Source organism: Phoca vitulina, unplaced genomic scaffold (genome assembly GCF_004348235.1).
Source record: "Phoca vitulina isolate PV1807 unplaced genomic scaffold, GSC_HSeal_1.0 scaffold7, whole genome shotgun sequence".
Classification (NCBI taxonomy): domain Eukaryota; kingdom Metazoa; phylum Chordata; class Mammalia; order Carnivora; family Phocidae; genus Phoca; species Phoca vitulina.
Genome location: NW_022589710.1, coordinates 39,005,690 through 39,029,816, shown reverse-complemented (window position 1 = coordinate 39,029,816; position 24,127 = coordinate 39,005,690). Strand labels below are relative to the sequence as shown.

The 24,127-nt window shown below is 50.1% G+C and overlaps 1 protein-coding gene across 9 annotated transcripts in view; it reads right to left on the bottom strand.

The window, feature by feature from the left end:
• The window catches only part of PLEKHH1 (pleckstrin homology, MyTH4 and FERM domain containing H1), a 48,638-nt gene that overhangs the window by 16,541 nt on the left and 7,970 nt on the right, over nt 1-24,127 (bottom strand). For 7 of the 9 annotated variants that reach the window (XR_004299558.1, XM_032405378.1, XM_032405382.1 and 4 more), the window contains exons 2-10: nt 23,071-23,229; nt 11,638-11,700; nt 10,633-10,782; nt 8,255-8,338; nt 6,706-6,787; nt 5,856-6,616; nt 2,583-2,661; nt 1,841-1,932; nt 114-264 (exon numbers count right to left, since the gene is read on the bottom strand). Coding sequence is in view for 8 of the 9 variants with exons in the window: in XM_032405378.1 (XP_032261269.1) it covers nt 114-264; nt 1,841-1,932; nt 2,583-2,661; nt 5,856-6,616; nt 6,706-6,787; nt 8,255-8,338; nt 10,633-10,782; nt 11,638-11,700; nt 23,071-23,196 (1,588 nt within the window). In the remaining variant the exon portion in view is untranslated. Of the gene's footprint in view, nt 1-113; nt 265-1,840; nt 1,933-2,582; nt 2,662-5,855; nt 6,617-6,705; nt 6,788-8,254; nt 8,339-10,632; nt 10,783-11,637; nt 11,701-22,311; nt 22,474-23,070; nt 23,230-24,127 lie in introns of those variants that run through there. The other 2 variants (XM_032405380.1, XM_032405381.1) reach the window with 2 other exon arrangements.

Sequence of the window (24,127 nt, the reverse complement as noted above, 5' to 3'; positions counted from 1 at the left end):
TGGAGCTGAGGGTCATGGGCAGAGATCAAGCAGGGGGCCCTGGATAAGCCCGCCCATGGGAGAAGGAGAGGGGCTGCTTGCTGCCCTGCACCCTCCTGCTCCCTCCCCTGTACCTCTCTTGATGGCCCGGGGGCTGCCCAGTCCGCTGGTCTTCCTGGACTCAGAGCAGGGGACCGAAGTTTGGAAACTCGCCTGAGAGCTGCGGTCATCATCGGACCCAGAGGATTCGTCCACAAAAGGCACGGTGCTGATCTGCGTGGCTCTCTGCAAGACAGGCGCCCTCCCCCACTGCAGCTCACCTTGCAGAACATGGCCCTTCCTGTGGGAACTGGTACTCCTGCTCCTGGGGCCCGGGGTGTGGCCAACACGGCCTGTCGGGGCACATGGGTGCCATCGTCTGCCTGGGACACTCCAGACAACTGTTCTGTCTCCACCTTACTCTCGTGTCCTCACCTCCATCCTTCTCCTTAGGCCTCCCGCCCCCCACACGCCATCCTCTCTGGTCCCCAAAGGACCTGCCCCATCCAGGCTGAGTACGCGGCTGCTGTGACCCTTCCTCCTGCCACTAGGGGGCCAGAATGCCCTGCGGGCCAAGCCCGAGACAGGCGCTTTAAACGTAGTATGCCGATAAGGAAACAGGCCATCTCAGTTGGCAAACATTTAAAAAGACTATCTCAACAGTTGGTGAAAGTGCGGGGAAAAAGATACTCTGTAGCGTGATAAAGGCTTTTAGAGGGTAACGTGGCACTACCTGCCAAAATTTACGACATGCCTATCATTCGCCCATAAATTTCCCCTCTAGCACTCTGTCCTCTGGAAATACACATACATGATACTTAAGTGCACAGAGATGTGTTTGCACAATGATGTTCATCACAACACTGACTGTAGAGAAAAACAGAGATAGGACCTAAACTGTCCATCAGTGGAGGGCGGGTTAAGGTAGTTATGGGGTATCCACACCAACGGGTCCCGGACGGCCCTATAAGAGGAAGCGGAGCTGTGCACGGAGGTGCGGCCGGGAGATCGGACTCACGGTCGTGCGAACAAGCAAGGGGCGGAAGGACATGTATGTTATGATCCTCGTTGTGCGCATGCGCACGGGTGTGTGCGTGCGTGTGTGTTTGTGCGTGTGCGTGAGAGAGAGACAGGGACACGGACACAGACAGTATCTGTCAGTACACTGGTAAATGCATCAGAGAGCCTCACAGAATAAACACCAAACCATGAATGACAGTTGCCTCCAGGGTTACAAATTAGGGAAAAGCAATGTGAAAGAAAATTTCACTTTTGGCTCTTTGATTCTTCTATAAAAAGTTTTACAAAGTATTACTGTTTTGGCCGCAAAAATCAGTAACAAAAGGAGACGAAAATATGTATGCAAACGTTATGTTGCAGTTATAGCTGAGTTTTGTTAAAAAATACAGAGATGTAACTAATGTAATATCGTGTGCCAACTAATACGCAAAGAAAAATACGCAGAGATATTATGAGAGTATACATGGGAATATGTGTTTGAACACGTATGAAATACTCTGGAAAGAGTCCTCCTGGGACAGACGTGTAAAAAGATGGGGAAGACAGGTGAAGCAGGGGTAGGTCTAACATTTAACTTTTCACTTTGCCCACGATCATATGGATTCAAGTTTTTGTAAACATACAATTTTTATAATAAAAATCTAATAAATACTAAAAATAAAATGACATATAAATGGTAGCTGAGCTCCCTGCCCAGAGTCCTGTGTGTGCAGAAGCCTGACCCTAGAGCCCCACTCGAGCCACTACATGGACAAGGGGCCTCCTGGGTGGAACACCCCCACCTCAGACAGCAGCTTCTTACCCCCTTCAGGGCGGTGTAGACAGGCACGGTGACATTCTTGTAGACAAGGCCAGAGAAAGGCCCAGGGGATGCAAGGGCAGGAGGGCTTGAAGCTGGAGGGGGTGGGGAAGAGGGATGAGATTAACTCAGGTGCCATAACTCACTCAGGGGCCTGTGGGAGGCAGAGACATGGGCAGACTGAGGAGGAGATCCACGCAGATAGTGTTCCCTGAAAGAGCACTCCAGGTGACAGGTGGGGTGGCTGTCCTTAGGATGGGGGCCAGGGACTTCTTCAGTCCCACTCTTGCGAAGGTGAATTACGAACCGTGAGACTCTGGAGCTCACATCACGGGGGATTCAGTGGCGGGCCAGCTGACTCAGGAGCCAGAGGGTAGGGATGCGGTTCCTTCAGGGAGCTCATCTAAATCAAGGCACTGGGGAGCTCTCCCACCCCCAGTACTGGGCACTACAGACCGGAAGCCAGTGCAGGTGGGAGGCTGAGCTGGAGGGCCCCGCCTCTAAGGTCCCTTCCAGCTCTGTAATTGGCTACAATCCTGTTAAAGGCCACGCCCACCCTGTAAGTGATGAGCTAAACATGCACAGCTTCCTTTTCCCTCCTAGGTAGCCCGGCTGTGTGATTTCACTGAACTCACCTGTTGGGGGAGGGAACGGGGTGCTGGGTGACACTGGCCCTGGGTGTTGCTAAGAGTCTTCTCCCTGCATGCCCACCCTGTCCAGCATGTGGGGCTCACTTGGGACTCACCGCAACAGGAGGCATTAGTTCTGGGAGATGCATCTGAGAGCCTCATGCCAGCCATGGCCACAGCATAGATCCGGCTCTCCTGGAATGGAAGGTCCCAGAGGGTCAGAGCGCAACACAGAGCCTAGCCCAGCCTCTCCTGAGTGTGGAGGGAGAAGGATGGCTGTGGACGCAGGTCCACATCCAGCCTTGGCCAATTACTGCTGGGGTAATCACTAGGCAAGTTACATCTGAGTGTCCCTTTCCTCAGCGCTAACGTGGGGGTAATGCTCACCTGTCAGTAAACATCTGACACCTGGAACACAATCAGCATCCAACAGATAGGCATTCCTTCGCTTGCCTCCACCCTGCCCTTGGGGCAAGGAAGTTCAAGAGGAGGGGGTCAGTGACCTGTTTCTCTGAATTGTACCCATTTTAGAGGCCCTGGGTCTCAGGCTCTCACCCCTCAAAGCTGGGGTGCTGATAATGAGGAAGCGGGAGCCCCATGGCAAGGGCATGCCCTTTTGTAAGCCTGTTTGGAAACTGGGACACAGTTTCTTCCTACAGTAACAACATGCTGTTCGTGGTTAGGCCCAACCTGCAAAGGCTGCCTGAGCTCACCCAGGACCCTAAGCCCTGCTGTATAGACACACGGACGAGAAGCCCGTCCTCAACTCCTCCCTGACCCCTTGGGATTCCTGGGTCTGAAGCAGGCCCACAGGCCTAGGCAGCTTTTCTAATGGGTTTGATCAAACAACCCAGAGGCCTCGCAGGTACTTTTCCCATCTCTTTCCTCCACTCAAGGTAAAGGGGAAAAAAAGACCCCCTCAGGGGACAGGGGAGTCGCAAGGACTAGGGCAGGTGGGCCTGGTTGGCTCAGGGAGGCAGCGGGGCTGGGGGGGGGCTGGAAGGGCTGTGGCGTGCTACTGGGGTGTACCCCAGAAGGGAGCAGCAGCTCTGGGTACGTGGGGAAAGGAGGGCTGGGTGGGACCTCCCCTGAGCTGAGCGGAATGGTGGGAGGTAAGAGATAGAGGAGCAGCGAGGAACGGGGTCCCAGGAGGGGATTATTCCTGCTAGTGCTGATCATGGAATTCAACCACGGTCAGGCTTCTAACTTCACAGAGGACATGCAAGGGAAGCTTGAGGGATTTAGGTAAAACAGATGTGGGAGTGTTTCACAAAAGTTATCCACTGCCCAACTCACAAGGTTGCTTTGAGGATCAACCGAAAAAGGGCTCTGCACACTCTGAACTGGCAGATCAGCATACCTGACTCCCTCTGACTGAGAAATGTCCTTCTCTCCTTTCCCAGTCTTGATTTCCCCTCAGATGGTCCCCCCTGAGAAGAGAGGGTGGGCACCTATCGGAGTTTTTTTTAGGAGCAAGTTGCAATGAGGATTGTGAACAGGGGACAACTCCCCCTTAGCTGGTATGGCCGATTGCTGGGTCCCGGGCCCCAGCTGAGAGCAGGGAGGGCCTGTGGGAAGACCCGACACCCTTCACACCTTCACCCCCACGGCTCAGCCGATGTCCCATAGGGAAAGTGTCGTCCGAAGCATCTTCTGTATTTATTCACTCCCTTTTCCCCTGGGTCTCTCTCCCCCTCCCCTCAACCCACACGCAACACGTACAGGCAGAACTCAAGAACTCCTCGGAGGCATCATGGCGGACGGCTCTATTTCGGCCAAATGGCAGAAGTGAGCAGCACTTTTCTCTGGTACCACCTGCTGAGGCCTCCTGTCACATCCCTCACCCGAATGCTCCCTCACTGCCCACCTCTGCTTTAGGATTCGAGAGCGTTTGTAGTTACAACAATGAAAGAGAAGAGGGATGGTTCTGACGGTGGTCCAGCCTGGCCTGGCCCTTCCCTCCTTGCCGACATCCGCTCCACTGCTGCCCCGCCTGCCCCTTTGCTCCTTCTCTGCCCGCTGCCCCTCCACCTCACCCTTGCTCTCTGGGACGCAGCATCTCATGTGGCATTCCCATGACCCCAGAGCTTCAGGGACAGGGCAGCAGCAGCATAAGGCCTGAGGACCGGCCCGGGGAGACCTGCTAGGCCTCCCCGCCCTGCGGCCCCGCTCCCAGGTGTGGCTGTGTCTCCGGCCATCGGGCCCCCTTACGGCCATCAGGGCTGGTCAGCAAGCACTGCTAAGGACATGGCCCATGTGCTTGCAGCGCTGAGGCTCCCCGGGCCGCCAGCATTGCAAACGGAGCCCCTGGCAAGGTGCTGCTGAAAAGGCAGGTCTCCCGGGCAGCGGTGAAAATGAAAGGCGGTGTCGCCCTGAAGTACGGCCCCCAAGGACGCCCTCCCTGTACTGCCAGGAGCCGGACACTCAGACGTCTCCCACCACAGCAGCATCCGGGGGTCTGAGCACGAGGAAGAAGGGACATCTGCTCTCTGACGTCCCCCAAGAGACAATGCAGCCAGAAGACTGGAGCTGGGTCTGGGGGCGGCGAGGCCCACCTCGAAAGCCCAGCCCCTCACGAGCTGCTCCATGGCCGCCGGCAAGGACGCAAGTCTGTGGGGACAGCACCTCTCGGCTCGCCCAGACGCGGGGTCCTGCGCTCGTGCCGGGCCCTGAGCTACACGTTCCACACCCCGAATCTCGTCTCACCCTCCACACTGACCTGTGCAGCCTTATCCAGGTCCACCCACCCCCCAGTATCACGGAAAATGCCAAACAGACACAAAAGCGGAATGAAGAGAATAAAGAATGACCTCGCGTAGCCATCACCGGGCTCTGGTCTTGTTTCCTCGGTGTCCCCAACCCCAGATCCCTGATTCTGAGGCAGTGCCACCGGCCATCGTGTCCTTTATCCAGTAGTACAATAAGGAGGCGAAGGCTTGCAGGTAAGGACAGCCAGCCCTCTCTGATTCTGTGAACCACGGCCGCACGCACTCCCTGCCTGCTCGCTCGCTCCATCCTCACAACGACCCGATAAAATACTGTCATCCCCAAGTCACGGATGGGGAACCGGGGCTCACAGGTGGAGTAACGTGCTCAGGGTCACACAATCAGCAGTTCGACCCCAGTGGTTTGATCGGAGACCTGAGCTCCGTACCAGCGCACTGCACCACCTCAGAGTCCAGAAGATTAGATGAGAAAATGTGCACCAAGCGCCCAGCTTGGTAGGTGGCGCATGCTCACGAAAGGAGAGCCAGCCACCGTGCAATCACTCCAAGTCCCTGCTAGTCGGCCACGCGGCCCAGAGCCTCCTGGCGCGCTCCGTGTGAGTCTGTGCTCCCTGAGCCGCTCTGCCCCCTGCCCCCTCGCCCAGCAAACAAACTGCCTCTTACCCAGGATGGAAACCGGTGCAGGGGGGGCGTGGGGGGTTTGTTGCCCAAATCCACTTCCTCCAGCTCAGCTCTGGTGGCCTTCGGGCTCTCTCTCTCCTCCTTCTTCCCCGCTGGGGCTGGCTCCTCCATCTCCACGTTCTCTGCTTCCTCCCGGAGCTCGGCTCGGGCCTCGGCCTCAGGAAGGCTGGAGGGGTGGAGGGCTGAGAGGGTCCCAATCTCGATGCTCACCACGTGGTTGAAGCGCTCAGGGCCCACCTGGGGCTGGCTGTGGTGCCGCTTGACCAGCTGGATGCTGTCCCGGGGGGTGTTGGGGACCCGCACCTTTGGTAGCGTGAGGCTGCAGCCCGGGCTACCTTCCCTGGCAGAGTTCTTTGTCCCAGGGAATGTCCCTCCCTGAGCAGTGACCAGGCCCTCCCCCCAGGAAGCCGAACCATGTCTGTGGGTGCGAGGCTTCACGCACAGCCGGCGGGGAGAGCCCTCCCTTCCCAGATGAGGTGGAAGGGTCTTGGCCTCTGCTATTTCCCCAGGATGGACCACGATGGAACTAGAATCCTCCAGGGAAATTCCTTCTTTAGGACCAGAGTCCTTGCTCTGCAGAGCACCTGGGGAAGGTGCAGGCAGAGAGGCCTTCAGGGCACCCTGGGCCTGGGGACCACTGTCCTGCCCTACCGGCTGCGCCCCTGGCCCTGAAGGGGCAGAATCCTGCTCTGGGGTTTCCTGGGCGGCCACCAGCAGCTTCCCCGAAGGTGCCATCTGAAGAGCTGTGGTTGGGGGGAAGAACAGGCATAGTGAGAGCCCCCTCAATTCAGCGCCCACCCTGACACGCGCGCGCACAGCCTGTCCCGCTTACCTTCTAGAGCATCTTGGAGGGCTCCCACCTGCTCCACCAGGTGCTGATTACTGCTCTTCAGGTGCTGATTCTCCATCTCAAGCTGGGCAAAAAGGAGAATAAAGATTTAGAATACTTAGCCGACAGGTTCGGGCATATAATTCAAAACAAGATTAAAATCCTTTTTAAAGATCAAATCTTTGAAAAGGAACACTTGGTGCCCCAGCAATCCAGGGCTGACCCTCCCAGGGAGCCCTGACCTACCCCCTTTCCTTTGTGCTAACCAGTTTCGGTTGGGATAGAATTCCATTTGGCAGCCCCGGCACCTTCTTTTCTAAAATACCATTTTTTTTTTTTTTAACTGTGAACTAGAATTCATGCCCAGGAAACTGCATACCACATCGATGAAGAGCTTGGCAAATGACTCTGAAGTGAACGCTCGTGTGACCACCACCCAGGTCAAGAAACAGGAATTTGCTGGCACTGCCCACAACCCTGGGCTCGCCCTTCCCAGTCACAGGCTTCTTCCTCCCCCGGAAGGCAACCACTCTTCTCAGCGTACCAGACTCACTTCCTTGCTTCCCGGGTTTTATCACCCAGACATGCACCCTGCACACAGTGGCTCGGTTGTACCCATTCTGGTGTAAATGGGATTACACAGCACGTACTTCTGGGTCTGGCTTCTTTAGCTCAACACACTGTCTACGACACCCTTGTGCATGGTTGCTGTATTTTCTTCTGAAGGAAATCCAGCCCACTTTTTTGAGCACCTTTCAGCAAATATGGAGGCAAACCAGGTATGAGCCCTGCACCCCAAGAGCTCATAGTCTAGTAGGTGACAGGAGACGGGGAGGCAAAAAGAGCCCAGAACCCGTGCGGGCATGAACCCCTTGTGTCGGGATAGAGGAGTTGATGTTTGTTCTTTTCCAAACTTCAATTCCTTTCCCTTTTGTTTAGAAAGAGGTTGCTTTTGTTTCTTGTTGCTAGTAGCATGGCAGCTTCTAGCCCCAAGCTTTCCTAAGTGAGGCCATAAAACTAGAGGGGGAAACAGGACGGCGGCTCTCGGGGGCTGGGGGACGAGAGATGGAGAGATCGGGGACTCAGTGAGTCCTGGGCACAGAGCTGCTGTCCGGGATGACGAAAGTTTTGGAAACAGTGGTGGTGGCTGCACGACATTGTGAATGTGCTTAATGCCACTGAATTGTACAGTAAAAATGGGGAAAAGGGTCAATGACACATGTATTTGACCACCACCGCGGAGACCAGTTGAGAAGAACGCAGAGGACGAAGGGCAAGTGCAGAGGGTGGACGCAGGGCGTGTGTGCTCTCAGGGCGAGACTGACGGGGCGCCTCCCCGAACACAAAGCCGATCAGGGGCTCTAGGGCGACAGGAGGAAGGGAAAAGTGAAGTGACGACGAGTCTCAGTGTTGAAGGTGAGTGAAGGACAAATGGTTAACACAAGGAAGGTCAGTCAAGGCCCCGCAGACAGGAGGAAGAAAAATGCTGGGGGACGGAGGGACCCCCCTCGCATGTCCACTCCAGGCTTCCTAAGATGAGTTTTCCACTTACCTCTGCTAACTTCAGGGTCACCCATTCTTTGATCTTTGCAGCTTTTTCCTGGACAACTTTTGCTTCTTCAGCTCTCATATGCTTCTGCAAGAAAGGGAAGGCTTAGTTCATCAGAGTGATCACCAGTGGAGTGAATGACTGGAGGCGGGAAACCCTGAGAAGGAATATCAAGCAACTGGGGCGGGGGGCGGATGGAAAAAAAGAAACTCACTTATGAATTTAAAAAATATTCTTAAAGTGGGAAAAGCCTTCCTCAGCATGATACATACCCCCAAGCCATGAAGAAAAAAGACTAATGAATCTAAACCGTCACTATAAATTACTATATGACAAACAAAAGTTCCCCTAAAATCAAAAGACCAACTGGGGGATGATTTACAACACAGATGACTTATATAAATATGGCTAATTTGAAATGAACAAACCAATAAACACATGCAAAAAGAACATGAACAGGAAGTCAACAGAAAGAGAAATAAAGGGAAAGAAACCCATGAAAAGCTGTTCAACCTAACTGTAATTTTAAAAATGCACATAAAAGTCAGACATTGTTTCCTCTATCAGACCAACACAATTTAAAAGTTTGATATTATCCCAAATTGTCAAGGCTGTTGACAACAACCCCTCTTCTAGAAACTGGCAAAGCCTTTTTGGGCAGCAATTTGATAATATCTGTCAACGTTTTAGATGTATATACCGCTGACCTGACAAACCCACTAGTTAGGAATCATTAGTTGCAATATTATTTGATTAAGCCAAAGATGCACAACTGGACATAACCTAAGTGTCCACAAATCAGGGCTAGGCTAAATAAACAAAATGAAAGTGGAATGCTGTCCTTTGATACACAAGAAATGTTCACAGGGAATACTGGAAGGACCTTAAGGACAACCAGTTGAAGGGGTTTGCAAACTGGCCACCATCCAGCCTTCCACCTGGTTCCTCTCCCCCACCTCCCCCGCCCCGCCCCGCCCCGCCTCTTTTTATAAAGAAAGTTGTACTGGAACAGTCATGCCTATTACTTATGTATTGTCTAGGGCTACTTTCCTGATGCAACGGCAGAGCTGAAGAGTTGCCAACAGAGGCCACACGGCCCACAGAGCCGAAAGTATGTCCTCTCTGGCCCTTTACCGAACAAGTCTGCCAACCCCTGACCTCGTCTGACACGTCTGTATGTGGCTGCAGAAACGGAGGCCCAGAGGGTGACGTGACTTGCCTCTGTCAGGGTGGGGAGCACCGCTGCAACTAAAGCCAGGTCTACTGACTTGCAGAACAGCATTCTTTCTATTCTGACCTTTTATTATTGGAAAACGATTTTTTTCTGATCTAAGCTTCAGCAGGAATCATTTTGCCCACAAATCCCCAGATGCAGCCACTTCTGTGAACCCCTGAAAAAGGGAGGTAAAGGTATCTCCAAAGTCAAAGAATAACTGATGAGAGATTTCACAGGTGGACATCGTATTTTCCCACGATGTTTCAGAAACACAGGCTGGGTGCCCCAGAGCATACCAAGGCACATCGCACGATTGGTATGTTCAGAGAATGCCGATGGATGATTCCAAGTTTGCCCATGATGGTGGGGAAATACTCCTAGGGCCGGCTGGCACCTCAGGGCGAATTCACGTGCAGAAAATGAAAAGTCATCTGGCCACACCGTGAGGTGGTTTGTGGGAAATGATGGTGCTCGGGCGCCAGGGGATAAGTGGGGAGGCGAGGCTGAGGGCAGAGGGAAAGGACAGCATCGGGGTGAAGTTAATGGGATTGTAAAGGGGAGGAGGCCGGGCACAGGGGACTGGCAGAGTGATGTTTCAGATGCCCTCTCCGGAGCAAAGGGGCTAACGAAGCTGGAACGCTGGGCATGGCCTCTCCTGGGCACCCACGTGTCTGCCTACTCGGGTTCACTGAGAAACTCTGGCCAACCAGCTGACCGAGGCTCACGGTCCAGCTCCGCGCCGCTCCAATACTACGCTGGCAGGGCCCAAGGCCAGGGTGGAGGAGGACAGGCTCTGCTGACCAAACACCAACCTCATGTCTGACACTATACATAGACTACCTGAGTTCACTCTCTGGACAGCCCCAGGGTGTATTATGACCCTTACCTTACAGTTGTGTAAATGAGAATCCGTGACTTACTTGCCTGCGGTCAGAGAACAGCAGGTGCTCGTGGCGGGGAGGGGATTCAAACCCAGATCAGTCTGCCTCCCCGGTCCTCTCCCCACTATATCCCCTGCCTGGCTCCTAACATACCTTCTAACAGTTAAATCTCCATGTGAAAGAACAGTTGCATGAGGGGGCATGCTCCCCACCAGCAGAGGGCTCAAGCAGAGGGGCTCTGTTCAGTCGCAGGGGGCAATGGTGCTGAGCGCATCAGCCCTTACCTGCTTCTCCAGCTGTGCTTGCAGCTGGCCGATGAGCTCATCTTTGCCCTGCATGGCTTTCAGCAGTTCTTGGTACTTCCGGTGCAGGCTGCCTGCTGAGTCCACATTCTTCAGATTGGACAGTTTCACCTTCTCCTCCATCACACCCACCTTAAAAGTACCATCGCCACATAGGGTTGGCATGTGTGTGTGAAATGGCCACTAACCTGCCCTGGGACCCTTCCTGATGCCCCAGCCCACGATTCCCAGGCAGAGCCCTCACCCAGAATAGGTGGAGCCAATTAATTCCATGGCCATCTATCAAGCCTCATCTGGGCAAACTAAGGACTTGACAAGGAAGAAACGGTCGGGTACTGGGCCATCTCACTCTGGGGGCCCCAACAGGGACAAGCTGGGCAGGACAAACAGCCCAGAGGGAAACTGCTTCAACCTCACTGTGGCACAGATATCTGCTGCTCACTGAATGTCCCTGTGCTTCTCGCTCTGCCCCAGTCCCCTCGTAGCTAGATGGCCATGGACTTCACTCCAGTCAATGGGTCCGAGTGGAGTGCCTCATCATTTCTGGACTGAGGTATTTAAGAGCTCTCTCCCTGCCATGGCAACCAAGGAGGCTGCCTGTTCCAGAGGGTCCAGGCAGAAGATGGAGAGCTCCATCGTGGAAAGCAGAATCCCCAGCTAACCCTCAATGGAGAGGCACCACGACTGAGAACTGAATGGGATAAGCTGCTGAGACCTATTACCTTAGCATAACTTGGCCTATTTGGACTAATCCATCCACCTGCTTATGCACTAACCCTTCCCCAAAGACCCCTTTGTGCCCAAAGAGAGCTCCGTGCACCTGAATTAATTTGTTCAGGAGAACTGACATGTGACTGCTGGTTTTCCATGTCCCCATGAGGGGCTGATGGGGGTGATGAGCACGTGCGTGTGTGTCCCTGGGAAGGATGAGGGAAGGCCAACAGCCGTTTCTGCTGCACAGGGCCGCCCCTCCCCTGCGCCGGTTACCTGGGTCTCTGCGTTCTCGGCCCTCCGCTCCGCCGCCAGCAGCCTCTGCTCCAGCTCCTGCATCTGCTCAGCAGAGAGGAAGGACAAATGTAGGCGGGGCGTCCCTACGACGACCACGGCCTCAGGGCAAAGTGAGCAAATTGTGCAGGCGCTCCACACAGGCCAGGCTCAACTGCCAACTCAACGGTGGCTCAAGGGTGTCAGGGCACAGATTTTCATGGCAACCCTCCCTCATCCCAAATTTAGGGGGCACGTGAGCCTAGAGCTGCTGTCCTCTCTCCCGTGCGTGGGGTACCTAGGCAGGTAGCAGGGACGTTCTTCATGAGGCAATGCTGCCCTCAGCCCTCGGGCTCCTCAGCACCGGGTCACAGGCAGGGCCCTGCCACTGCTCACCACGTGCCTGGCGTGCAACACACTCCCACGTGAGCTGCCACGTCAGCAGTAAGACAGTGTTCCTTCCCACCCAAGGACAGCTCACTGGCTGGGGACAAATATTTATCCCTTATCACGGACATCTCTGACTCTAAATGGCATTAACAGGCATCACCTTATTTGATTTCTTTAATCTTAAACAGAGAGGCTCAGGACACATTAGTACTATATAACGCGTCCCTCTTAGGCACCAGACCTGACTGGGCCAATCAGGTTCTCTGTCCCCAGGAATCTGACATCTGGGATCGAGAGACCAGAGACAAGAACCAGGGGGCTGCATGGGAGATCGTGCATAAACTTCACCAAGTCATGGCTGTTAGGTCATTCTTCCAGTTCCATGAGCTGGCCCAGGATCCTCCAAATTAATTCCATTTGCTTAAGCTAGCCAGAGTTGGAGTTTTGGCCCACCTTAGAAACATCTCTAATACAGTTGCTGGGAGCATTTACATTTTTTAAATAAGATTTATTTATTTTGAGAGAAAGAGAGAGGGATCACGAGCAGGATAGGAAGAGAGAGAAGCTCAAACACACTCCTCGCTCAGCACAGAGCCCAATGTGGGGCTCCATCTCCCGACCCTGAGATCATGACCTGAGCTGAAACCAAGAGTTGTATGCTTAACCAATGCACCACCCAGGCGCCCCGGAAGCATTTAATTTTTTAAAGAATACAATGAGGGGGACCTGGCTGGTTCAGTCAGGACAGCATCTGACCCTTGATCGTGGGGTCATGAGTTTGAGCCCCATGCTGGGTATAAAGGTTACTTAAAAAATAAAATAAATAAAAATACAGTGAAATATTGAATAGGAAGGCTTTGGATTCCTGACAAGTTTCTCTAGATTATCCTTCAGCTGGACCATTCAGATCCAACATCTGCTCTGTAGCTCAGAAAACATGGGATTTCCATAGGAAATGATCACTCATATTCAGAACCTTCTGTAACAACTGTCTGATATTTTCAAACTCTTTTGATAGAGAAACTTGTCTTCCTATTTTATGGATGGAGAAACCAAGGTAGAGTGAAGAAGAGAATTGTATTTGAGTCCTACTGCCCAGCTGGGCATTTCTACTTGGGCCAAGAGCAGTCAATGACACTGCTCAGGGCCGGAAATCACTCTGTTATTGACAACACAGTGAGCATTTTTTCCCCTCGAGATTTTACTACTAGAAGTCCCTTTAAAGTACACTATCCGGGGCGCCTGGGTGGCTCAGTCATTAAGCGTCTGCCTTCGGCTCAGGTCATGATCCCAGGGTCCTGGGATCGAGCCCCACATCGGGCTCCCTGCTCAGCGGGAAGCCTGCTTCTCCCTCTTCCCCTCCCCCTGCTTGTGTTCCCTCTCTCACTGTGTCTCTCTCTGTCAAATGAATAAATAAAAATCTTTAAAAAAAAAATAAAGTACACTATCCAACAATGTCCACAATAGTCAAACTATGGAAAGAGCCCAGATGTCCATTAACAGATGAATGGATAAAGAAGGTATGGTACACACACACACACATGCACACAGTGGAATATTCTGCAGCCATCAAAAAATGAAATCTTGCCATTTGCAACGACGTGGATGGAACTACATGGTATTATGCTACGTGAAATAAGTCAATCAGAGAAAGACAATTATCATATGATCTCACTCATATGTGGAATTTAAGAAACAAGGCAGAGGATCATAGGGGAAGAGAGGAAAAATAAAACAAGATGAAATCAGAAAGGGAGACAAACCATAAGAGACTCTTAATCTCAGGAAACAAACTGAGGGTTGCTGGAGTGGAGAGGGTAGAGGGATGGGGTAACTGGGTGATGGACACTGGGGAGGGTATGTGTTGTAATAAGCACTGGGTATTATATAAGACTGATGAATCACAGACCTCTACCTCTGAAACTAATAATACATTATACGCTAATTTAAAAAAATAATAAAGTACGCTATCACTAAAGCAAATGGAACAGAAGGCACCTTCCAGAGCCTGGGGTCTCCTCCCAGCCTGGGCTGGCAGCCGCTGGGTCCCTGTATTGCTGCCGACCCTCTAGCTGTTCTTACCTGCCCAGCAGGGACACTAAAAACTCAAAGCATTTTGTATTTGCCTTTATGCTGGAGTATTTTTTTTTCCTCTAAAACTAATTTTTGAACACTGAAAACATTTCAAACATCTGGAACGTTTTTGAGAAGAGTCTAATGACCACGTATCCATCACTATGGTCCAACATTTACCAACGTCCTGCCATCCTTGTTTGAAAAGAATATTTTTAACACCATCTTCCCCTGTTTTCACGAACGCACGTTTTCTCCACTGCCCCGGGAGTACTCCAGGTGTCTGCGCTGGAATGTCATTTTTAGAGTTTTCGAACTTCACTTAATGCCAGGATCAATACTTTTCACGATGGCAGACTGTTCTTTACACTTGCATACAGGGCCACCCCTCATCCGGGTTCTATTTCTCCTCTCAGCAGGTTCCCTAGGGCCGTGTCCTCAGCTGTCCTTTTATCCGTGGGCCTGGGGTGATGCGCCGGCCAAGGAGGTGCTGGGTTCAGGCAGGTGGCTCTGAGGCGGATCCACTTTCACCAGCTGTGACCGGCACACGAGACTCATAAATCAGGGGCCCTGGCACTGGCCGCGAGCGACCTGATGACGTGCGTTTGGTGCCAACCTGGTGCTTAATCCCCGAGTGCACAGCTCCTTGTTACGCTCATGACGCTGTGAAATGGCAGCCCCAGGGCAGCAGCTGCAGTGGGCCCTCCAGTGCGCTCCCGGCACAGTCCTGTGAGCAGAGCGGTGGCCTGAGCCGAGCGCTGCACCTGCTGGGGCTCAGCCCTCCTTGGAAAAGGGGGCTCCGCATTCCTACCACTGCTCTGGTACGGGGAAGCACTAAGGCTTGAACCTGACTGGCTTTGCCACTGTGTGGCTTTAGGTAGGTTCCTTAACTGCTGTGCCTCAGTTTCCTCACCAGGAAAAAAAGATAATGAGTCTCCACCGCCTAGGGTTGCCGGGAAGATTCACACGAGATGCGTCTCGTAGAGCTCAGGTACACAACGCAGCCCTTACGGAGAAGCTGACAGTAAGTTCCTTGTTGGTTTTCATAGAGATGACACGGAGGACCAGGGAGACCAGTTTGCCTGGGACGGTCTGGTGTTCCCCTGTTGTCCCACAATAATTACTAACCGAGCCTTCTTTTCTCCCTCCAGAGTGCCCTGGGTTAGATGATAAATTACACAGCTGTCCCACTTATGATCCACCTAGAGCAAGAATGGCTGCAAGCCTGAGGCTGCCAGCTCTCGCCTGCAGAGCGTCTTGTACGACCCCCCGTGCTGGGGGCATTTAGCTGACACAGACAGAACTAAACAAGGCCACTGGCTGCGTGTCCAGCACTGGCTTAAGCACTCGACACGTGTCGACTCATTTAATCTTCATCCCAATGGGAAGGAGCTCGTCCTACTATTAGTGCTGCTGTGTGCAGGGGCGGGCAGCGTCGCTAACAGGCCCCGTGGCTAAGAGGCAGAGCGAGGGCTCCCCCGCAGGAGGGCTGGCTCCAGAGTCTACTGCACTGTCAGCCGCCGCGCCTCTCACATCCAAATCTCGCGTGTCACGTAAAAACTGAGATTCCACACACAATCCCTGGCTTCCAGCTTCCCTTGAAAACTCAGAAGATCTGGACATGCTAGGGTTCCACTTTCTCACGGCAATAACTGGCTTCCTCCTCTTGCTCCAGCACGTTCCCTTGAATCCTTTCCAGAACCCACCTGTCTCACTTACGTAAGTTACCTGCAAGCGTCTGAGTAGCAACCCCCCGTTTTAGCTATTACATGGTTCTAACTCGGTTATTAAAGACGATGGCTTTCGACTTTTTCTTTTTTTACTGGATCTTTTGTTTAATTCAAATCCTATGTTTAGTCCCAAATATTTAAAATACAGCACCGTGGGGCTGCCCTGGTGTCTGACTACAGAAAAGGCAGGAGAGAAAGGGCCCGAGTCTTCTCTGTGGGTTCCCCTGCTCCTCTGGGGCGCATTGGGCTTAAGATGTCCACTAGAAGGACAGCTGAATGAGGCTGAGGCAAGGCCGTGGACAGAGTCTGTGCCTGTAGATCTCACTGTCAGGGGTGTAAGGCCCCACATGGAGCTTACTCGAGGCAGATTCCTGGGCCTTGCCCACAGAGGGTTTTAATTAGCAAGCCTGAGGCACGGACCCAGGAATGTGCTTGGAAAGAAAAATCTCAGGTGATCCCGATGTGGGAGGCCCACAGACCACTCTCTGAAAAACACTAGCCTGGCCACAGGATGCAAAGCATAGCAAAGCTTCTGGGATACATTGTGGGGCCAAGCCCGTATCAGCACAGAGCTTCTCGAATGGCTTCACAGGGTTACAGAGCTCTTTCAATACTAAGGTTCCAGAAAAATACTACAGTGGACCCTATTAAAAATAGGTAGCTAGGAGAATAAAAAGCCTCTCTCTCTCTCTCCCTCTACACACACACACACACACACACACACACAGGATCATACACAGTGAATAAAAGTTCTAGAAGGTATCTGTTCCCAAAGCAAATTGGATCTGTCAGCGAAGGCCAATTCCGTGATGACTGTATGCAGACTTCAACATATTTCCAACTAGTCCTGACAGCCCTAGTACTCTCCTTTCCCAGTACCTGGCCTTTTCGTAAATTCTAAGGTATGTAAGGATATGTTTTTCTGGCCTCTGTGTTCTATCCATACGTTGAGAAGCTGATGCCTACAGAGAACCACCGCCTCTGTTCAGTCCATGGTCTGAGGGGGGAGAAGCGACAGTCATTGTTCTTTCGTTTAAGGGGCCTGAACTGAACCATTTATATGTTCAAAAAAAAAAAAAAAGTCTTGAACTACACATTTTTGGTATATAAATGTAAAACTGAGTTATTGCATTTCAAAATCTTGGTTCGTAGAACTAGTAAGAAATTCCAGAAACGAGGAAGTGCACACAATCCTACTGGAATGGGTCTTGGGAAAAAGCTGCTTCAGTGAAAAATATTCAAGCTAAAAAATGAGGGATGTTTCATTACATTACTTCTTCTTTCAATAAATCCACTCAAATCCCTTTTGGAAGCGGATAGAGAGTAAATAAATAAAATTAGTTCTAATATTGATGCCATGTATTCGTCATGGTCATTCCTACTGTGGAGAGCTCATCTGTGGACAGTTACTACACTCCCACTTTCCTGACGGGATAACTGAAGCACAAGTTTAGCAAGAATGAAAAAAAATCCAAGGGACTTTCATACCATCTCTAGAGCCTCCTAGAACAGTATCCAGTTTTGAATTGATCTGAACAGCCTTTGCGACTTCTTCAGCACAGCAAGGAAGAGAGCCGGCTGGGGGTGCGGGTGGGGGTTGGGGGAGGGGGGCGGACGGCTCCCAGGAAGCAGAGCAAGATGTGAACTCTACGGCATCAGCCATTCCCTCGACTCCTGTCCTGGACAGAAAGTGCGCCCACAACTCAGCTGGCTGCACAGTCTGGGTGTCCATGGCAACGGCACACCAGGCCTTGTGAGGTGAACCGGCAGAAAAAGGTCTAATACTGTTTCCCCTCCCCTCCCCCCCTCCCCCTTAGGCGAGGGATTATGTGGTAACCTTGACACCTTTTCTTTCAGAAAAATTTGCTTTTTAGCACAGATCATTCCGTGCCCAGAATGGCAGTTCTGCGAGAGGGAGGTGGATAGGAGCAGGCTGTGGGGTGCCGAAGGAGGAAGGGCACGTTTCCAAGCCTTCACAGCCCGTGGGTAGTATCTGATCCCAGAAAGGGCCGATCCCCTGGGAAGCACCCAGGCTTGGCCTGCCCTGCATCACAGCCAGCAGTGAGTGAGCGGCCATCAGTCATCCGGGCGGTGCAATCCGCACGGGCCGGCGGCCGAGCGACAGGGCTGCTCAGAGGGACCCAGCCGACCTGGCTCACCCCGTGTAGGAGGGTACTGGTGATGATTAACTAGTAAGCTCTAGGAGCAGCAACACAGACAGGACCTGGGCTTGGCCCCAGCACGAGCTCTCCTGAGAAACCTGAGTCATCTCTTCCCGTGATCTGAAACTTACCTTGATGTACTGGGGAAAATCTCTAAGTGAACTGTTGAACCTGTCCTGTGGGTTTGGGGATGATTGCAGGTGACAGGAGCAGCCCTGACATTGAGCAACATGGTGTTTATGGCTTTTAAAGTTTCCTGCCAAGGGCTCTGTGTTGGGCTAATGTCCTGGTACTCTTCCTTAATTCTTCCAGCCTGTGAGTCCTAGTCAAGATTTTATTCTCTACCCTCTTCCCTTTGCACCCCAGTCTCTTCTGCCCTATGTCTACATGCTTCCCCCCCCCTTTTTTTTTTGCTTCCCCTTTCTTTACCCAAGTCACACTCTGAGCGCCCAACCTTTTTATGGGAGGGCATTCCAGCTACATGACAATCAAAGGCAGCCTGGAAGAGAAGATGGGGCCGATCCTACAAAAGTTCAACCTACTGAGACCCAAGGGGCTGTGGAGAGAGAAGGTGTGTTTATTGATGTGTTTAAGGACCCTGGGAAATAGGGGAGGAAGGCACTTGAAGACATTTTTTATTATGAAATATTTCAGAAAACACATAGAGAATAATATTTTAAAACATGTATCCACCAGTCAGCTTTACCAAATCTTAATTTCTGTCCTCTCTGCTTCCAACATCTTTTAAGAAATGGGCCACTACAGAGAGGTGAAGGCCCCAGTCTACTCCACAATTTCACTTCTAGCATCTACCCCACACTTGGTTGTGTTTACATTTTACCTCATTTGCCTACACCCCTAATCAATAGATAGACTGTCCTGTAGGTTTTAAACTTTATATAAACCATATTGTTCTCTATATGTCCTCCTGATCTTTTTTGTTCAGCGCTGGTGTTTGAGATTTTTTTTTTTAAGATTTTTTTTTTTTAAGGTTTTTTTTCGAGAGAGAGACAATGACAGAGAGAGCACAAGATGGGGGAGGGTCAGAGGGAGAAGCAGACTCCCTGCCCAGCAGGGAGCCCGATGCAGGACTTGATCCTGGAACTCCAGGATCATGACCTGAGCCGAAGGCAGTCGCTTAACCAACTGAGCCACCCAGGGGCCCATGGTTTTTGAGATTTATACATGTAGCTCACCTGATTCATTTTTACCTGCAATGTAGTATTCCAAATACATTCAGCATGTTTATCCACTTCCCTGTTGATAAACATTTAGGATATTTCTAATTTTTCATATAGCAATGCTACATTCTTGTACGTGACAAGACATTCTTATGTATGTCTCCTGTGACTGATACATTTGGATTTATTTCTACCATTGCATTTTGTGCCTTCTATTTACTCCTTTTTTTTTTTTTAATATTCTTGTTTTTCTTCCTGGTCTAGATTTCATAGATTTTATTCCATTTCCCTACTCTACTGATCTGAAAGTTACATACTCTGTTTCTGTTTATTATCATTATTCTAGACTTAAATTCCAGGCTTAAGACTGCTACTTGTTCCCCAGTATCTGTTCTCTCCTTCTCTCTCACACAAATCAAAGCCTCCAACTTTTAACTGAGCACATCGTTATCCAGAATAAAGACTACACTTTCCGATCTTCCCTGCAGCTGGGAACAACCATGAGAATAAGTTTTGGTCAATGGGATATGAGAAGAAGCAATGAATGGAACCCCCGGGTCATACAGGTAAAGGGAAGGGTGGAATGTGGCCATCACGGGAACCCTCTTCAACCATGCAGCTAACATCACCCTAGGACTACACACCGCTCATGTCTGGGAGGTTACATGAGAAGGAAATAAACAACTGCCGGTTTTAAGCCATTGTATTTTTGGGTTCTTTCTTATGGAAGCCAAACTATAATCTAGCTCATATGGTCAGCACAGATTTTTAAGAAATGTATACTGCCTAGATTCATTCTGCTTCACAAATGTGAGGCTTCACAACTTTCATTAAGTTTGGGAATTTTTAAACCATTGTCTCTCTGAGTAATGTCTCTCCTTCATCCTGTCCTCCACTTCTGGGACCTTATAGGATCTTGTCATCCTAGCGTCCATGTCTCAGCCTCTGGGCCTTTCTCTCTCTATGCTGCATCGGGGACGGTTTCCCCAGGCCCATCTTTCCATCTTTCCACTCATTAAGCTCATCTCGATGGTGCCTCATCCGATGTTTAATCTGTCTGTTGAACATTTAATTTCAATGAAGACATGTTTTGCTTCTAGCAGTTCTATTTGGTTCTTTTTCCAGTCTACCTGATCTTTTTGAATAGTGTCTTATTCTTGTCTCACATGTTCAATTACTTCATTACATCTTCAATAATTTTGAACTCATTTATTTTACGGTGTCTTGCCAACAGTTCTTTATTCAAAGTTCTTGTGGGATCTAGTTGTGTATGTGGACTCTAACTCAGGACAGATCATTCTCTCAAGCATTTAGTCGTTTTGGATCATATATTCATCTTTACTATGGGTTTACTATGGGATAATGTGAGGATTCCATGTGATCTGGGTTGAGATCTTATTTCTCCAGAGAGGTTCTGTGTCTATTCCTACAAGGTCTCTGAGAGGTATCACTGGCCCAGAACTTAGGGTTCCCGATCCACACAAATAGTATAAATTCTAATGCTAAACCAATACCATCATCAGACTCTCAGGGAGTACTTTTCTTGGCTTTCTTTTATTTTTTCTGCCCAGAGCCTTGGCTAAGCATGAGAAGCTGTTTTGTCATCTCCCTGTGTTGGTAGATGATTTTCTTTTCCTTGTCTACCTTTTTATTTACAGTAAAGTACTTTGATAGTCCTGACTTTACAGGAAAGTTTCAGTTTCAGCTCCAGCTTCCAACGGGCCAGACCTCATCTGTCTCCACAGATTAAACCTCAAACCTCTCATCACTACAGGGAGGCCAGTCACACAGCCTGTCCCACTGAGCTGCTTGAGTTGAGTACCACTTAGGTTTTTCCTCTTCGTTTTGCCCCCTGAGGACTCCTCCTATTTTCTTCAGTGCATGGCTCTGCACTGAGAAGGGTATTTTAAATATTTAATCCAGTATTTCTAGGTGTTTCATAGAGGTCTTTTTTTAAAAGGTTATTTTGTGGTTCTGATCACTAGGAACAGAAGTCTCTTTCCTCTGAGATGTGTTTTAAACCAGCTGGGAGACCCTTACTTATCCTTTCCTTCCTTCCCACACCTCCCCCAGTAACATATCCTAAGGCAAGGTTCTCAAACTTTACAGTGTACAAAACTAATTTCTGGGAGCCTGTTAAATATGCAGATTATGAGCTGCACCCCCGGGAGACTTGGACCAGGAGGACTGGGGTGGGGTCCAGAAATGTACATGCTTAATAAGCACTCCAGGTTTCTGGCATGGGTGGCCCCAGGACCACCCTTTGAGAACCACTATCTAAGACCTGCTTTCCTTTTCCTAAGGTGGCCGAATTCTACCCTTTCTCTTAGTACCTGAACCAAAGCCACAGGAACCTGCCAGTCTCTGTTTTGCGAAGCCTGAACTAGGAGACAGCAATGCCAACAGACCCAAAGTTGGCATTCAGGCTGGTCCAGGGCCTGAACTCAGCAGTGGAAATGCAGAGGTAATGCCAATAACCTGTCTTCCTAGACTCCAGGTTGTGGGGCTATCAATAAAACAGGCCATCGGGGCACCTGGGTGGCTCAGTTGGTTGGGCGACTGCCTTCGGCTCAGGTCATGATCCTGGAGTCCCGGGATCGAGTCCCGCATTGGGCTCCCTGCTCAGCAGGGAGTCTGCTTCTCCCTCTGACCCTCCTCCCTCTCATGCTCTCTGTCTCTCATTCTCTCTCTCGCAAATAAATAAAATCTTAAAAAAATAAAAAATAAAACAGGCCATTTCCTCAGGCTTTACTAACCAGACTTTGACATTACTTGGAGAGGAGTGGACTGAATTTTACTTTTGTCCTATGAAAGAAGGGTTGGGTAAGCAGATGGATGATGTAAACAAAACTAGAAAGAAAAGAGTTGATTCAACTGAGATATATATATAGTATAGGTCTCTACTCTCTAGGTAGGTTATGCTCCAAAAATGCTTCTGAAAGTCAGCTGTTTAGAATGCATCTTCCCAGAGAAACATTACAAATGGTGGTCAGTTTCACCGACCAGCCCATCCAAACCTATAAAGATAATAATCATTCCCATATTCCATGCCAGAACCTTTATATATGTGACCTGACATAATTCTCAAAATAACTGAAAAGCAGACATTTGTGTACCTGCCTTAGAGGTGAGGGGACTCACCAGGTAACACAGCTAGTAAGTGGCAGAGCTAGTTGGCTCCAAAACCTGTGTCCTTATCATCAGGAAACCAGGCTGCCTTCCATAGGCTCCTATACTTAATAGACGGTGACAGCAGGATGGGAGTTTCCCCTCTTCTCCCCTAAAACATCTTCCTTCCCCACACTGAAAAAAGAAATATTAAGGGAATAAGAGCTACAGTTGACCCAAGAGGTAACAGAGGACCAAGAAGATTTCTATCATTTCTCTGGAGCAGGAAAGAATGCAAGATGACAGCTTAGTAAGCTGCTTTGATTTTGGACTTAAAAATAAAAAAAATACCCTGGGTTTCATTTTGCATGTGTGGAAAGTATCTTATTAAAAGTTCACCTTCCTGCAATGAGTAGTAAATAAGCCCTAGGGATCTAATACACAGTATGGTGAATATAGACAATAACGCTGCATTATAATCATCAAACTTGCTAGGAAACTGGAACTTCATTATTCCAACCACTAAAAAGAAATGACAATTACGCAATGGGATAGAAGTGCTAATTACTACTACAAAGGCAACTATATTATAATATATAAATGCATCAAATTAATGTGTGGTATACCTTAAATTATATAATTTTATAGGTCAAATATACTTGGATTAAAAATTAATACCTCAAAAAAAAAAGCAGCAGCAGAAAGTTCACCTTCCCTAACTCTCCCTCTCTCACTCTGGCCCTGTCTGACGTTGACCTCTGCAGGGAGGCTGGTTAGCTCCCCAGGACTCACCTTGTCGGCCAGCAGCTCCCTGATCTTGCTGGCCTGCAGGCGGAACCGGAAGAGCTGGGTTTCCAGGGCCAGGCAGCGCTTCTGCCAGTCCACGCTGGCGTGGGTCTCCACCTTGAGTTCCGCCATGATGGAGTCAACTTCTGGCTATTCCAGGGATGCCTGGGAAGCAGCACACAGGGAGAAGAGAAGAGCAGTAAGTGTGTGAGGAGGAGGGCGGAGAAAATAGGGCTGGGGAGGTGAGTGAGTCATTGCCACGGCCACTTTTCTTAGCTCAGTGTGTCCCGTTCCATCGTAAGCTAGCTGAGCAAACTCAGGGAATCACAAAATCTGAGAAACTGTAAGGAGAACCTAGTCTCATTTTTTTTTTAAAAGATTTTATTTATTTATTTGTCAGAGAGAGAGAAACAGAGAGTGAGCACAAGCAGGGAGGGCGGCAGGCAGAGGGAGAAGCAGGCTCCCCGCTGAGCAGGGAGCCCGATGTGGGACTTGATCCCAACACCTTGGGATCATGACTTGACCCGAAGGCAGACGCTTAACCGACTGAGCCACCCAGGCATCCCCCTAGTCTCATTTTTATAGCAGTAGAAAGTAGGGTCTCATTTGTTTTTTATTCAATTATCCATTTAACAAATATGTATCCATTCAATAAACATTTATTGCCAGACGCTGTTCTAGGCACTGGAGATGCAAAGGTAAATAAAAGAGATCCCTTGATCTTTGAGTTTTCCAAGGAACTCTTAGGAAAGTCTAATTGCAAAATTACCATGTACTCCCAATTGCTAATCAATACGCAGATAAATGGGAGCAGGGAAATGGGGTAGGCTATGGGGCAGGGATAAGGGGGGGATGATGGATGTTTAGGGGAGGCTTAAAGTGAGTGACAGATTCATTTGAGATCACATAGGTAACTGGAGGCAGAACCGTGGTTTCCCATTTAGTACTGATTCTACTACACCTATATAGATTTTATTTATTTATTTAGTAATCCATCCATCCATCCATCCTTCCTTCCTTCCTTCCTTACCTTCTTCCTTTCTCCCTCCCTTCCAAGTAGGCT